The following is a 16391-nucleotide window of genomic DNA, read 5'->3' on the forward strand; positions in this document are numbered from 1 at the left end:
TAAATTATTAAATCAGGATTAGTAAAATAGAGATTCAACAGTTTTTCTATTTTTATTCTGTCTGACTTTACTCTGTGAATCTAAAATTATCTGGCTGGGTTTAGATTCACCTTCTTTGTTTGCACAGTTCTCAATATGTTCATTTAGACAGAACGTTCAGGTTTCCTTTTTAGAAAAGTCAACAGTCTTGATGGGCATAAAAATAGTGGTGTGTGTGTGTCTGTTTGTGTGTGTGTGTGTGTGTGTGTGTGTGTGTGTGTGTGTGTGTGTATGTGTGTCTGTGTGTGTGTTTCAAGCCATTACCCATATATACACACATGTGATGATTACTAATGATATCTAGAGTGTAAGAATAATTTCCCCTACAGGGGACTAACAAAGAGTCAAATATTATTAATATTCTTGACCTCTGGTGCCAAAAGTTCCTTTGTTTTTAGTATTTTTGTCCTTTCTATGCCTTTTACTAAGGAGATGGACAAACAGCTAGAGACAAACATCAACTTCTACATTTTGAGTGAAGTTCTGAAGAAACTGTCGGTCTGATTTTTGTAAAAAAAATAAAAAAAATTCATGGAAACCAAAAACTGGAATTTAATGTCTCCCCCAGGTCTAGAACAAGATCAACTTGTTTTTGTCATAGTCCATTGGCATAGGCTCCAGAAACCCCTGTTACACGGAGAGTGCAAGAAGCGGGTCAGAAGATGAAGAATGAATGAATGAATGTTTCTTTTGGATGAATTCTGGTGAAGGTCATTTCTGATATTTCTGCAACCCATCAACTGTGATGATCCCTTTAGTTTAATTTGCCCCGCGGCCTCAGCTGTACTGTACATACTGCTAATCAGCAATGATAGCTACGCTTACTGAACATGCCACTGCTCACCCAGGCTTCCCTCCCAGTCTACACTTAGCAAAGTTCCCTCAGCCAGGAGAATCTTTACCACATGTCTTTGGAAAATACCTCAACCCCTATTTATGCGGCCCCCCTCCTCTGGGTCTGATGGACCAGCAGCCAACTTGAGATGCTGCTTTTACTCTGCTTCCAAACCACAAACTGGGGTAGTGTGTGTTTAGTCTGGATGCCAACCTCCTGTAACGTTAAATCAAACATGAGCACCTTTCCATCGAGCAGAGGTTCCAAAGTCAGACATGAACTTCTTTCAGTATCAATCAAATGGAAGAAAAAGAGAAATCTTGTTCTTCATGCAGCTGAAGGATAACACCAGCTTCCTGGCATAATACCTGGAATATGACGTTTTGATATATGGTTAGTTTGACAGCAAACAGAATTAGAATAACAAGTCCAACAGCAGAGTGATTAACATTACATCCAGCGCGCCTGTTCCTGCTTAAAAGACGCCTCAGGGGTTATTTTTACGCAGACATGAAACCGAGTCTGTCCGTATCGATCCGTGCAGAAATATAACAACCGATCCCTGTCTGGACACAAAAATAACAATAAAATAATACAAAATAAAATGTAGTCTTTGTGAAGTCATTTAACAGCTCCTGCATCCAGAGGATGGAGATGAACTACCTCTGCAATCAGACGAGGTGACACGCGTAACGTGAGTAAGAAGTTAACGCGCGTCCCTGACGGTAAAGTTAACGTAAGCAGAGAGAAGGGACTGAAAGCACCGGAGGGATGAGTCGCGAACAGAGACGCCCACGCAGACCCGGACCCGGTATAAAACCCTGAGTGGGTATTAAGTGTCAGGGAGGATCGTTCGCTATGAAACTGCCTGACGCGTCGGAACGCGCAAAATCCTCCGCAGAGGAGCTCGAACACGGGGCTTAATCGATTAGAAATCGATTTTCTTTTCTTATGATAAAGACTGTTTTTTTTTCATCTGTGCATTTTTGCTGCAAACCTTTCAAGGACTGTTTGTGGAGAATCTCTGGACATCTGGACAAGGAGAACTCAACTATGCAGCGGTGAGACATTTCTTCACCTAAGACATTTTTGGCTTATGTAAACACGCTTATATTTAAGTATTTGCAATCTTACTTTACCTGATTCGGTTTAATTCCTCGCGTTTATTGAGAAATTGGATCAGGATGGCGTTAATATCCAGTTTTTGTTTTGGAACAGCCTCAGAATAGACCCGTTTTTGACCTCCAGTTCAACTAAAACTCAATCAGAATCGTATTTTAATTCATATGAAGAATTTGTTCAAACATATCTATAAATGTATTCCAGAAAAGTTAAAAAAAACAACAACATTTGTTTGGGTTAGATATGAGCAGAAAGGTCAGCATCAAGTTTCTGAATAAGCTGTTGGAGCATGTAAATGTATCCTGGAGGGACTAAACTCAGTATTTGAGGAGTCGCTCCCTTATTTGATGAGCTGGTGTAAAGAGAATCTCCCACATATGTCGATTCTGGTTGACATTGTCTGTATTCAAACATGTGCTTTCTGTTTGTGAGTCCAGGTTTCACTTCTGTACATGTAAACGTTCCAGTAATCATTCATTACTCTTCAACTCGTCTGATCTGTACACATTTTCTTCTCTTGCAGCCTCTCTCCATCATTGGAGCTCATGACCTTCAGGTTTCAGCGATGCTAGCTTTGAGTCACTACAACTCCTCATCCTCCCCGCTCCTCCCCCAGTTCTCTAATGAAAGCGTGGAGAAGCTAGAGCCGGAGGGCGTTATTGGAGGGCCCCCGCAGCCGGGGAACCAGAGCCTGGTGGAGCCCACCACCACCGGCGTCATTGTTGTCATCCTGTCCATGACGCTGGGCATCATCTCCAACATCGTGGCCCTCTTCATTCTGGTCAACGCATATTCTCTCCAACGCCGGCGCACCAAAGCCACCTTCCTTCTCTTTGCCACTTCTCTGGTGGTGACAGATTTCATCGGTCATGTGATCCTTGGTGCCCTGGTTCTCCGACTCTACCTCTCTGGAGGCGTGCACCCCGAGGATTTCAATTCCACTGATGGGATGTGTCAGTTTCTGGGAGGCAGCATGGTGTTCTTTGGGCTGTGTCCACTCTTCATGGGCTGTGCTATGGCCGCCGAACGCTGCCTGGGGGTCACTAAGCCCCTGCTGCACTCATCGCTTGTCACCAAATCCCGGTCCAAGGTCTGCCTGTCTGTGGTGTGGCTGGCGGCGCTGAGCGTGGCCCTGCTGCCATGCTTTCAGCTGGGCTCCTACACCTATCAGGTCCCAGGGACGTGGTGCTTCATCAACGTGCTCAGTGACACCAGTGGGGTGGACGTGGCCTTTGTGGTGCTGTTCTCTGGATTGGGACTGTCGTCTCTGGCTGTGGCGCTGGTCTGTAACACCATCAGTGGACTGACGCTGGTGCTGGCCAGGCTCAGGAGGCGGCCCGGATCCCAGCACTCCAACAACTCCCATGACATGGAGATGGTGCTGCAGCTGGTCGGCATCATGGTCACCTCGTGCATCTGCTGGAGTCCTCTGCTGGTGAGTGTCAGGAAGCACTTTCAGATGCAGCTTGTTATTATGGGGTGATCTGAATGCAGCAGAACCCTAACCTCTGACCGGATCGGACCCTGATGTTAGGCAGATGTTAAGGCGGCATCATCAAGCGATTTCAACCAAATTTTATAGGAAATTTCTGTGAACTACTTATCCTGCAAAAGAAAAGATTTTTTTAAATTTCTGACTCCAGGTGATGATGGAGATCAACGTTAACATTTAATCTATCTTTCCTTGGGCTGTGCCCCACATCTGTAGTGAAGCCACAACAGCGCGTCTCAATAACAGCAGGTATCTGAATCAGCAAGAATTTCAGGATGCCTCATTGGGAATTTTGCAAGTCGGTGCACAAGGATCATTTCACAAGGTCTACAACGTAAACGTGGACATTTTTTAAAATGCTAGTTTCATTTCAGGCGAATCCGTCATGACATAAGGTCCACATCATTCTCTCTACGGTGACCTCCCACCCCCACCCCGCCCAATCCTCTATTCTCCCTCCATCTAGCTACAAAAGCCTTTTTCAAAGGTATTAAAAACACAAGTATTCACAGAATCAGGCTTGCATATAAAATAAATGTTGTGGCCTTTTGTGCAACTGTGAAATGTGGCCTTTGCTCTAGGTGGGAGTCCCAAACAAATCAAAAACCCCAACATTTCTCATCACATCTCAGAGGCCATCCCTGAAGTTTTGTCTTCGTTGTCGTGCAAAAGCGTTGTTTGTTTATTTGTACAGCTTTATTACTGCTGAACATGTGTTCAATTGAACTAAATCATTGCGTGTTGTTGAGTTGTCAAGATAGAAGGCGGACAAAACTGATTTATTCCTTCAGAGAAATAACTTTGATCACTTCTTGAATTATTTTTTCTGCTGTCCTGCTGAGAAAGAGACAAACTGAAGATACAAACTCCTCAGAAGAGATCAATATCGCACCTTCCTAAAGTCGTGGAACAACTTCCTTTCATGAGATGATGTCACAACATTATCTGTGAACCCATGACACAATGATTACCAAAACGACACGTCTCTTCTGAACATCTGGGATTTGTAGTTTTACAAAATAAGCAAGATATATGTGATCTTGAGTGTGTCATGACTATGACACACTCATAGTCATGAGTGTGTCTTTGCGTAGTTTCATCCCACAATCATTTCAATGTGTTTCACACCTACAGATCTTTGGCCTCATGTCCGTGATCAACTCCTACGCAGGGGAGGAGGACTTATCCAGCTATGAGACCCTGATGGTGATGGGTGTGAGACTGGCCACCTGGAACCAGATCCTTGACCCCTGGGTCTACATTCTGCTGCGCCGCACTGTCCTACGCAAGATCTACCTCATCGTGAAGTGCCAGTCAGGCCTCAGGGGCAATAAGCTCGGCCGCTGGGATCCCACGTCCTTCCCCAGCTCAGAGAAGAACGAAGTCGACCAAGTGTGACAGCTGGTGTCGTACTTTGCTGATGTAGTTTATAGGAGCTAAATTCAACGTACGAAGAGATTGAGGAGAAGCGTTTGGGAAGAGCTACCTATGTGACTGGGATGACATTTCTTGGCTGGTCCACTTTAGAAATGTAGATTCGAAATGCCCTTTCATTTTTTATCCGTTGTCTGATCTTTACAGATGGAAGCTAGCTAATGTTATGATTTTGCACGAAATTCCATGAATTTTTTCCTTTTTATGTATCATAAGTTAAAATCAGTATGATCTCATTTGGAAACTCATGGCCACAGTAAGTGTGTGATAGCTAGAGGAGGTTTAAATCAGAAATATTTTTATATCTCATTTTCAACAGCTTTGAAGTTAAAAATATATATAAAAATAAATATGTGTATTGTGCTTACATGGACAAATGGAAAATAATTGAGATGCACCTAATGTAAACCAGTAAACTCAGTTTGAAAAGTGAGTTTTCAATTATTTTTTGTGAATGTATTTCAGAAAGGAATGTTAATATTCAAATGTAGTGGCTGTATGTTTTTGTTTAATGTGTACTGACATTGTTTTATGAGAAACAGTGTAAGATTTTCTAAGATATAAATACTTGAACTACCTGTATAACCTCAATTTACTGAGGATATGTAAAGAACTTTAAACTGAATGTAAATAAACCAATGTGATAAGGCTTTAACAATTTTACAGTCATGTACAGCAGTTTTTTTTTTCATAATATAGAGATCTGGGAGAGGTGTGGTCTCTCTGGCCTGAACTGTACATTTGAAATACCAAAACAGTATTCAGTGGGAGGATGGGGATCACAGAAAATAGTGAAACATGTCCTATACTTTATGAAATTTAAGACAGACAGGGAGATACTAAACAACAGTGCATATGGGGGAAATGTTGTTGCTTTCGGGTTTTTAGAGAGGTTGAGTTCTAGGGGAAATCAAGGTCAATACCGTTGTCGTCCATACTCCCGTCCAGAGGGTGGCGGTAATGAGCACAAGCGCTATTTATCAGATGGCAGAAGAAGACAGTCCGTCGGTCGACTGCTACGAATAGGAAGCACCATTATCAATTAAACAATTACAGCCTTTTTCTGTGTAACTGACAACGGTAAGCCCACAAAGAAACACGAATAGACGTAGACACAAGTCAAGAGCTGTCCTGTGAATACGTCACAGAAATAAAAACAAATAGCGTTAGCCTGCCGTTTGACTGTTAGCTCGCATGAGAAGTAGCTAGTCAATGCTATAAATATTAGCTAGCTACCTAGCTATTGCGGCTTAGCTCGCCACAGTCGTTCAGCTTCATATATAGTGAGAGGAAATCCCTTAGCAGGTAACGTGTCTTCCTTTTGAAAATGAAAACCTTTAGTGAACGCAAGCCTGATTGCATTCAGACAAGGAACATTAAGCTAACTCATCTGCGCAACAAGCAAACAAGGGCATGCTTGTGGCTGACAGCTGTCCGTCATCACATTTGTTTTGATGATCCCATGCTATCAACCACCCACCACTGGTTCGCTCTTTTATTCAGGGGTTTCTACCCACAACGGACTGGAAGCTCGGCCTGGATTTCGTGACAACATGGCGGCCGCTGCATCATGGAACGAGAGCCAAGCGTATGAGGAGCTGCTTTACTGGGACAGCCTGATTCAGCAGGGGCACCATCTGCTCCCGTATGACTTCGAAAGGTACACGCCACGGATTTGGTTTATATAGGATGACAAGGATCACAAACATCTAATAAAAGAAACGTTCTTGTAGACGAGTAACTTCAGCAAATGAGATGATGGGAAATGCCCTTCAGTCAGAAATGATTTTAATCTGACAGCAGTCGGGGCAGAATTCTGCAGAGGGAGCTCACTTTCTCTCTGTCATTACAACCTGAAGCAGTTGCTTCATGATAATGTGACCCTCATACCGACTCTCTGACCGTAGGAACCTTCCCACGAGAATACCCTTGTGTCGTGTGTCAATATTTCTTTCATGGGGATTTTAAACTTTTGAATGTATGTCAGACACTTACAATCTGAAGTGAATTATATGCATGAATGAATGAGTTTATTTGTTAACGAACAACAAAAATAACAGTAATAAACAATAATGAATGCACCGGAAAGGTGTGTGAACATTGTCCGAAAAGGAGTTAGGAAGAAGTGTAAACTTGTTAAATTCCGCCCCCCTCCCTCTTTTTTTTTTTACTCAAAAATACTCATAGTAAAGTACTTGCAGATATTTACAGAAGTGAATCAACACATTTCAACTGCATTGTCATAGAAGGATGAAATAAAACAAAGGAAAACAGAAGGAAAAAAAATTAAAACAATAAAAACAATCAAACCAGGAATGAGATCATTAGAGCCAAAGAGTGACCCCTTACTGAGAAAACAACACACGTCTTCTTCATTAAAATAACTTCCAAATATAATGTTGTTGGGGGATCTCTTGAAATGGTTCATGTTTGGACGGAGTTGAACCTCCACCCTCAGTCTGATCCACAGCTTCACTCCATGTACGGAGATACACATGCTTTTCAGTGTCGTTTTAACGTGCCATACTTTTAAGTTGAACTCTTTTCTTAAGTTATAATGCGCTTCTCTATCTCTGAACAGTTTTTGGATGTTACATAGTAATAAATAGTTTCTTGCTCTAAACATCATTGCAGTTTTTTGTTCAACAAGGTCCATAAACTTCATGGCAAATGATTGTAGAAACAGTTTGTTGGTGTGCTCCAGGTAGCCTACCTCGTTAACTATTCTAATAGCTTTTTTTTGTAGAATGCATAATGGTTTCAAGTTACTTTTATAAGTGTTACCTCAAATCCTTACGCAGTAATTTAGATATGGTAGTACAAGTGAACAATATAAGATTTATAAAACATTTTGATACTCATTCGTATAAGAAAGCAGTGAACATATGAAGTGTTTGGGGTTCAAAGTGTCATTAACAGACATCGATTGGCTCATTTTTTTAACGCTCCGTTTCATCCTCATCTACTTGTTTTGACTTGAACATTGGAAATGGCAGTCACAGCTGACTATTTCATCCCTCTAGGTACGAGGAGCTGCGGTACTGGTATGACTGCCTGTGCTACGAGGAGGAGCTGAGGCAGTACCATGACTATATCGCTGCTATGGAGCAGATAGATTGCCGGCATTATGAGGTTATTTTTGATTTAAGTCATTTAATCGTCGTCTTTATGTCTGCTCAGTAAGACTGATGTTTCATATTTTCCGTTGCCTGTGTGTTTCTTTTGCACTTCCTCTTTCAGAGAAGCTGCAGACTTTTTATTACCACTAATATACTGTACTTCCCAATCCTATTTGTATTTTATATGTTGTGAGATTACTATTTTATCAAAACACATTATGCAATAGAAGTCACAACCTGGATCAGGAAATAATTTGCTGTTATCTACAATTTATAGTTGTTTTGTCCCTAATAATCCGGAGTTTTTCCACACTCAGGAAGCTGCAGCCCCCCAGGTGCACATACGGTCACAATATGACCGTCACGTGATGGCCAAACACTCTGAAGTGTATCCCTCTCCAGACGAGCTGGATGCGGTACAGATGATCATCTCTCATGTGGAGTGTGCCCTTAAGACTGTGTCCGACCAGATGGATGTTCCAAAAGATGGCAGTGAAAGCACAGAGAGGTGAGAGTTCATGTCCACTGAGAACTTTTTAAAACCCTCTGAACTTAGATTTCCGTTCATATATACTTTTGTCTGATTTTTTTTTTGTTTTGTTCATAGTACAAGTGGTGACTCACAGGACCGTGTCCTGCGTGGAGTTATGCGGGTTGGTCTGGTGGCCAAGGGACTCCTGCTAAAAGGAGATAAGGACCTGGAGCTGGTGCTGCTCTGCTCCAGCAAACCTACCGTCACCCTGCTTAAAGAAGTGACGGAAAAATTAACCACACAGTTGGAGGTAGACCGCAACACTTACCATCATTTTACCTTGCTAAGTTTGTCTTTCTTGGACAGTAAGCGTTTTTTTACCTTCCTAACATCTTGTTCCTGTTGGAAATAGAATCTGTCAGCGGGGACATATACAGTAACCGAATCCCCAGAGGATGCAACCGTTGTCGTGACAAGCACCATGTCCGTCCTGACTCTCACGATCCACCTCACCTCCCCTCTTCTCAGGATGGAGCAAAGCAGTGAAAATGAAGAAATAAAAGAAGAAATAAAAGAAGAAATAAAAGAAGGTGTGTGTTTGTTCAGCCTCCAACTTTTTAATCTGTGTGTTTCCCCTGTTTTGCAGACACTGTACAGCTCCACTGACCTGTGACTCTAGACTGATCAGTGACTACAGGGCGCCTGAAATCTGACACATGGCGTCCGACTTCATGTTCATAAACCTCAGTGGAGCCTGTACAGTAACTGCCTCAGACCCGTTGCAGTGAACAACCAATGATTGTTGGCTCTTCACTCGCTCCAGAGTCCTGTTGAATTGTTCTCATGTCTTAAATGAAGGCTTTTCAACATTAACAAGTGAAGCGCGCATTTGCATGTACTTGATGCTGAACATGTACATTTGGTACCAGCTGCAGCAAAACTGATCAGCGGTGAGAACGTTTCTGTGGCTTCTTTTGGGATATTTAAAATTCTGGCTGACAGGAAATCCGCAAAAACGAGGAAATCATTGTTTTTAGATTATTGGTTAGTGGACTGTGTGTCCAGCATCTGGTCTGTTTATTGTGTTGTATGTAAATTAGAATCTAATGCTTCAGCGAGTTCATCTGAAGGTCAGGGGGAGTTTGCTGAAGTCTCACAGACAGGACTGTTATGATCTCGGTGCAGTTTCAGTTCATTTACTACACTGCACACTACACTTACAATTATGGTGTTGTTCTCATGGTGATTATGGCTCGATTTGGACTCTGTGCAGGGAGGGCTCAGTCTGGTGTAACCCTAAAAGTCTGTCAGCTTTAGTGGGCTTCAGCAAAGTGAGGGGCTGATCTGCTATCAGGAATTATATTAATTAGCTGGATCGATGTAGTAGCATTAAATCTAACAAGACTCATTGATAAGAAAATTTGATTTGTAATAACACATATTCCTTTACTGTTACTGTATATGTAATAACACATATTCCTTTACTAATTTCACTTAAACATAGATGTCATGTCTGGTATTTTGGACAGTCCTGTGCATATGAACACTTCACCGCCAGCTGTCTGCTGTTCAGTCTGGCACATGTTGGGAATAGATTTGTCCAACGGTGTTTGAGGTGCAGAAATTGAGCTCAAACCTGCATGAGGCTGGTGTGACACTTTGATGTTTCCAACGTTTCACGAAGCCCTTTGAGCCTCTGTCAGATCAGGGACTCCGATCAGTTTTGCTGCAGTGTGGGGCAGACGTGGAGATTCTCTAAATGCTTGTGATTTCCAACTGATTTACCTTTTAGTTTGTCAAGTTTTATAGGAACGCTGGACCTTTGACCAACTGGACACACTGTCTCAGGAGGGGGGGGGAGCAGCAAACCCAAGCTTGAGGGGCTGAGGGAATGGGGTACTTTGTGTTTAACACACACACACACACACACACACACACATTAACAACATTCCATGTTGAAGGTGCTACTGCACCTCCATGACAGTCTGTACTTCTGCTTTCACACAGTGTAGAGATTTTAGTTGGTGGGTGGGGAGGGCTATGATACAAGTTGAGGCCACTTTAGCTATTTAGAACCCCGTTTCCCTGCTACGCTGGTTTGGGGGACGCTGCTACTCCCTGAGCTGCAAGACAGAGCCCACCCCCTTGGTCAAACTGTGCCTTTTCTTCTTACCTCACCTCGTCAATAGAAACGCGAACAGTCGACGATCCGCCGGACGTTCTGGACAGGCAGAAATGCCTATCTGCCTTGGCGTCTCTCCGCCATGCCAAGTGGTTCCAGGTTTGCATTCACGTCCTTATTTGTTCGTAAGGTTGTTCCTCAGAATGGTCTCTTTATTGTTTTCTCCATTTTGAGACAGTAACATTGATTGACTGCTCTTGTTGTCCATGTACTCCACTTTTTAAATGTCGGAGGAGTTAAAGAGTTTTAGTTGATCTTCATGAGGAGTGATCTACCGATCCATACCAATGACAGATACGGATAAACAACAAGTAAATTCAATTAATAAACTGTCTACTCTCAATATCGACTTCAATTCTTTTGTGAGAAGTTGTCTCCGTTGACCAACATCAGCCGTCCAGTGGACACAAGTGTCTAATATTATGTGTTGGTCTTAACTGTTGTTCTGACCTTTCTGTGCTTTGTTTTTGGGTTCGGCGTCAGGAGCGGCAGCTCCTCCTACTGAACTGGTTTCTGCTTGTCTCTCCAGGCCAAAGTCAACAACCTGACTTCTGCTGTTGTCGTGATCCGGATTGTGAGAGACTTGTGTAACCGTGTTCCTACCTGGACGCCACTATCTGGATGGGTGAGGAAAAGGCTTAAGATTCCTACCTATCGAAAAACAATAAAAGTCTCTCTTTTTTAAAATGTTCATTCCATGTTCCATCTCTCAGCATCTGCAGCCACACACACGTCTGACCTTTCATTAGGTCTTCAAAAATGCAAATGATTATAAGCAGATTTTAATGTCATGGCTTAATAGCTACTTTTGAGAGACAAATAATTACTGTAGTATAACATGAACTTCCTGTTGTCGCTTGACATTAACAGAGCAGTGCATCTTATCCGGAACAAAGCAGACAGCTGATCAGGACACGGTGCGTGATTAAAACGTTTAATGGAGCAGGAAGTCACTCACAGCTCGCTTTATTACGCTCCTCTGAGCCAAAGCTGCATTTAGAGGGTAATAGCAAAACAACATAAGACTTATTTATTTTGTTATTTAAGTAATGCAGCTTAAGCACTATGTTGTAATATATGCATGCTGAAAATCATGACCCCTTACCTATTAATAAGAGTCCAAATTATGTGTGTATGGCTTTCATTTTTAAGACATTTTTTAAAACTTGTTTAAACAGGCGTCAGGAGGCGTTGACTAGCCGACTACCTGTCTGCTGTCTCTCATCTCCCTGCAGGTTCTGGAGCTGCTGGTAGAGAAGGCGATCAGTACATCTGACCGGCCAATGGGAGTAGGCGAGGCGCTGCGCAGAGTCCTGGAATGCGTTGCATCAGGAATCCTCTTGCAAGGTGAGCCATGTGTTAAATTGTCAAACCGACCTCACTCTTTATAGACAGACGTCAACATCAATATCTAATTAAACTGCATCTGCTCAAAAGACGGTCCTGGGATTAAAGATCCATGTGAGAAAGAACCGGTTGATGCCACAGCAAATCTGACTCCTCAGCAGTGTGAAGACATCACGCAGAGCGCTCAGGTGAGATGGGTCTAATACCTGCAGACACACTCGCATGTTTGAAGCTGTGAGATGAGTCCCTGACATTCTGTTTTCCTTAGTTCGCCTTGAGGCTGTGTGCATTTGGACAGATGCACAAGGTGTTGGGGATGGACCTCAAACTGATAAAACCACGGAAACCAGTGGGATCCAGTAGCAGAGATGGCACAGGTGCCTGAGGTTCTGTGTAGTTCACGTTGCATTTAGACTGAAGCGCGTGTCCTCAGACTTGTTTCTGTCGTGCAGCCCAGATGCCGTCTCCTGGATCGATGAGCTTGCCGGAGAAGAGGACGTTCTCAGAGGTGGAGAAGGGAGAAGATGAATCCCAGCTCAGCAGCAGACAGAGGAAGTATCTCAAGTTCCAGAAGCGTTTCCAGAGGAAATCATGTGAGTAATGAGTAACACAGTAGAACCTCGAGATATGAGCTGCTCAATATACGAGTTGTTTGAGATACAAGTCGTCGCTCTGTCCATATTTTTGCTCAACATACGAGCAAAATCCAAGATTCGAGTCGTGCTACAGGACACATCCACTAGTCAGCAGATGGATACAACATCAATGAGACTGAATCTCGTTCTTTACCACGTGTTGGCGGATGGATACAACATCGGCTGAAACCGGATCTCCTTCTCATTGGTAGAGTAAAGATGTAGCTCATGTGTTCTCTGACTTTTGTGTTTCTTTTCACTCTTTATCAGTGTTTACACAACTTATGTGTAATTAATTATAAACAGGTAGTCTGCATGTCTGTTGGTTGTTAAAAGATTTTTTTTTTTTCAAAATGTAGTGTATTAGTAGGACTTTTTTTCGAGGTTGGAATGTATTAAAATGATTTGAGTTACAGTGCGCCCTTGCGCATTCATGCATCAAAGCTCGTGACTTCATTTCCTCGTGGATTTTTGGTAGGTAATCACGTGATACCGAACGCGGATTCGATTGGCTAATGGCATCCAGAAGTGCTCTGCGTTCCTCGAGTTCCTGCGTTCCTTGAGTTGCTCGCTATATTGCGGAATTCGTTAATCGCGTGTGGTTATCGCGTGCGGTCCCTGGAACGCATTAACCGCGAAGAATGAGGGCGTACTGTATTTTTAATGAGGAAATGTTTGATTTATGAGCTCAGTCACGGAACAGATTAGACTCGTATCTTGAGGTTCTACTTTTTTTTTTCTCGATTGGAGCCTGACTTGTTTTTCGTAGCACATCAAAGGCGTCAAACGGGCAAGTGATGAAACATATTGAATACATTCGTTTTTATCGCCCGTGTTTCTTCACCTTTTCATCCTAGTCACAGATGACTTCAGCATGAATGCCGTGATGCGTTTGAACCAGTACAGACCTGGTCTGGAGTACCGACTTGCAGCTCAGACTGGACCGGTGCACGAGCCGGTCTTCACAATGGTGGTGGCCTTAAATGGAAAGAACTACGAGGCTACAGGACCCTCTAAACGAGCCGCCAAGCTTAACGTAGCCACCAAGGCAAGACGCTTGTGTTTCTGTAAACCTAAAGGTTTTTATAAGAATACGCTTACAGATAATACCCTGCTGATTGTTTTTTTTGTTTATCAGAAAAGATACAGAAACGTTTGCTGGTGCTGATTGTTGGCAGTTTATTGTAACTATTTATTGCAAACCTCGGACTGAAGGGTTGTTTGTGTTTTGACTTGACTCCTTCACAGGTCCTGCAGGATCTTGGTCTCCCGACGGGCGTAGAATCCAAGTCAGAGTCTACTAGCGACACCGACGGCCCCCTGGAGTCAGATAAAGCTGCTTCAGCAGCTGCGACTTCATCAGAAGACGTGTGTACCATCTTTAAAACCCTCATACACTCCAGCCATCTACACTCTGCTGAACAAAGAGACGTGACACTGGAGAGTTTATAGTTGTGTGTATTTAATCTCCATTCTTCCTCCTTTTGCTGTGAACAGAGCGGTCAGGGTCCCATCTTGACCAAAAATGGGAAGAACCCTGTGATGGAGCTGAACGAGAAGCGCCGCAGCTTGAAGTACGAGTTGTCTGCAGAAACGGGGGGGTCCCACGAGAAGTGTTTTGTCATGGAGGTGAGTTCGGATGTAGGAAACCACACTGAAACACCACCAGTGGCTTTCTGTTACGTCCCACTGTTACAGCTGCCAGTCCAAGTTGTGGAATCAAGCCGATGTCGTGATGGACTTTTAAATCTTTTTCCTGTCTGTCAGGTGGAGGTTGATGGGCAGAAGTTCAAAGGGAGGGGCTCCAATAAGAAGGAAGCAAAGGCTTTCGCTGCGCTTGCTGCTCTGGAGAAGCTTTTCCCCAATGACAGCGGAGCCACCAACAGAAACCCTCTGAAGAAGTCGGTCACCTACACGGACATGGTACCGAACACACTTCATTTAACCTGTGGTCCATGCTGCTGACCCGGAACCGCCAACTGGATCAGTGTACAATGAATTCATCCATTTATGTCATCAGTTCTCTCGCTCTTGACATCAAATCTCTTGCTGTTTCTTATTCAACAGCACATCCCAGGGTTCGGCACCATCCGTGGCATTCCTGCAGACTCCAGCTCTCGTGGCTGGGGTCCGAACAGAGGTCGAGGTAGGGGCCTGGGGAAGCCATTCGCTTCAGGAACCAGCTACAACAAGAGTAAGGAAGTTAACACCGGTTCGATCTTGGCTCAGACTCCACAGAGCTGTGAGAAAATGAATTAACAGTTTTTCCTTTCCTTTATTCTGAAAAGCCAACTACAGTTATGAAGGCACTGCGGGCGCGGGTTATCGTAAGTACACACTGTGTGCACACTGACATCAAGGTGTTGTGGTGGTTTGATCTGATTTTACCATTGAGTAAATTTAGAAGGAATGATTGGTCTACAAATAGTTTTTAAGTTGAATAAAAAAAATTCAGCGTTGGGATGAATTTGTGGATTATATTTGGATTAAACAGGAAGTCACAGGCGCATACTTGATTTATGTTCTACTTCCAACTGAAGAATGGTTAGAGACCAACTCTTCTTCTTCTAGATAAACTGTACAGTAATACCGCCGCCGGCACACCAGCCCAAGGCGCTGGCTGCAGCACCTTCTACTCAGACAGCACCACCTACTCCTCCCCGCCCGTCTCCGCCTCCGACTCCACCCCCAGCACCACAGCCAGGGAGAGCTACCAGTCGATGCCTCCCCCCGCCGACCAGGAGAGCCCCTACAGCTACGGATACGGAGAGGAGAAGAAGAAGATGCTGACCCAGAGTCAGAATGAAGGCCAAGGAGGAGAAATGTCCACGTACAGCACGGCGTACCCGAGCTCTGTAACGGGAGGTCAGGTGTACGATAATTACGGTGCGTGAAGGTTTAGTATCCCTCGCTGCGTTCATTTCATGTTGCCTTAAATACAGGAACTAACGCTCGTTGGTTTGATCTCGCTCCGCAGGCTGGGGAAACCAGACGTCCTGGGGTAACCAGCAGAGCTATGGAACCTACCAGGGCTTCGGAGAGCAAACCCAGAGTTCCTATTCGGGATACAACAACATGAATTGTTAGTCACCTCATCATGTTCAGCCCCTCTCATCTCACGATGCCATTTTTCACAATGATCCCAGGATACCAGTTCTAAAGATGGACAAAAAGTTGTTTTGTGTTGACTATGAAACTGGAAGTCCGCTCTCTTTTAGTTCTCTCCTCACTTGTTCAATTTGGGCATCGGATGCACGGCGATGTTGACATGTTTTTCGTTCGCTGCGTGTTTTAAAATCTGTCTGACTTGTTCTGTGTCGGTTTGTGACGGTTTAAAGCTGCTTGTACTTTTGAAAGGGTTTTGTTCAATTGTGTCAAATAAAATGTTCTAGTCATCCTTGTAAAACAAATGACTTCTTGTTGGAGTTTCTGACCACCGGTTTGCATTATTTCATTACTTCAACGAGAACGTTTCAAAGTTTAGAGAGTTCGTTTTCAGGCAACGAACCTGGATCGCCCTGAACTTCATGTAAAAAGATATTCACATCCGTGTTTATGAGAAGCGTGGCCTCCACATGTAAAGCTGCAAAATTAAACTGATTTCATTCACCTGGACCTGATTTCAGTCTGGTGTGACAATAGAGGGAAGGAGGATTGCAGAAGTTTCAAAAGGTGGATGCACATGAATGAGAACAGTAAGGAAGCAGTGATTAC

General features: G+C 43.5%; 2 protein-coding genes across 2 annotated transcripts; both read left to right on the forward strand.

The window, feature by feature from the left end:
- Positions 1–1729: 1729 nt before the first annotated feature.
- On the forward strand, positions 1730–5582 carry ptger1a (prostaglandin E receptor 1a (subtype EP1)). The gene is made up of 3 exons (XM_068321904.1): positions 1730–1935; positions 2520–3431; positions 4623–5582. The coding sequence occupies exons 2-3, from the start codon at positions 2562–2564 to the stop codon at positions 4884–4886; spliced, it is 1134 nt and encodes a 377-aa protein (XP_068178005.1). The 5' UTR covers positions 1730–1935; positions 2520–2561; the 3' UTR covers positions 4887–5582.
- A 325-nt stretch (positions 5583–5907) lies between these two features.
- Positions 5908–16097, forward strand: LOC137599867 (interleukin enhancer-binding factor 3-like). The gene is made up of 20 exons (XM_068321066.1): positions 5908–6002; positions 6426–6582; positions 7946–8054; positions 8359–8549; positions 8649–8823; positions 8926–9103; positions 10703–10794; positions 11225–11320; positions 11931–12042; positions 12133–12230; positions 12311–12419; positions 12495–12635; positions 13535–13725; positions 13926–14045; positions 14175–14306; positions 14445–14600; positions 14745–14871; positions 14966–15004; positions 15249–15563; positions 15655–16097. Exons 2-20 carry the CDS (start codon positions 6476–6478, stop codon positions 15762–15764), a joined length of 2598 nt encoding a protein of 865 aa, XP_068177167.1. The 5' UTR covers positions 5908–6002; positions 6426–6475; the 3' UTR covers positions 15765–16097.
- The last annotated feature ends 294 nt before the right edge of the window (positions 16098–16391 follow it).

Source organism: Antennarius striatus, chromosome 8, assembly GCF_040054535.1.
Source record: "Antennarius striatus isolate MH-2024 chromosome 8, ASM4005453v1, whole genome shotgun sequence".
In the NCBI taxonomy this organism is placed as follows: Eukaryota; Metazoa; Chordata; class Actinopteri; order Lophiiformes; family Antennariidae; genus Antennarius; species Antennarius striatus.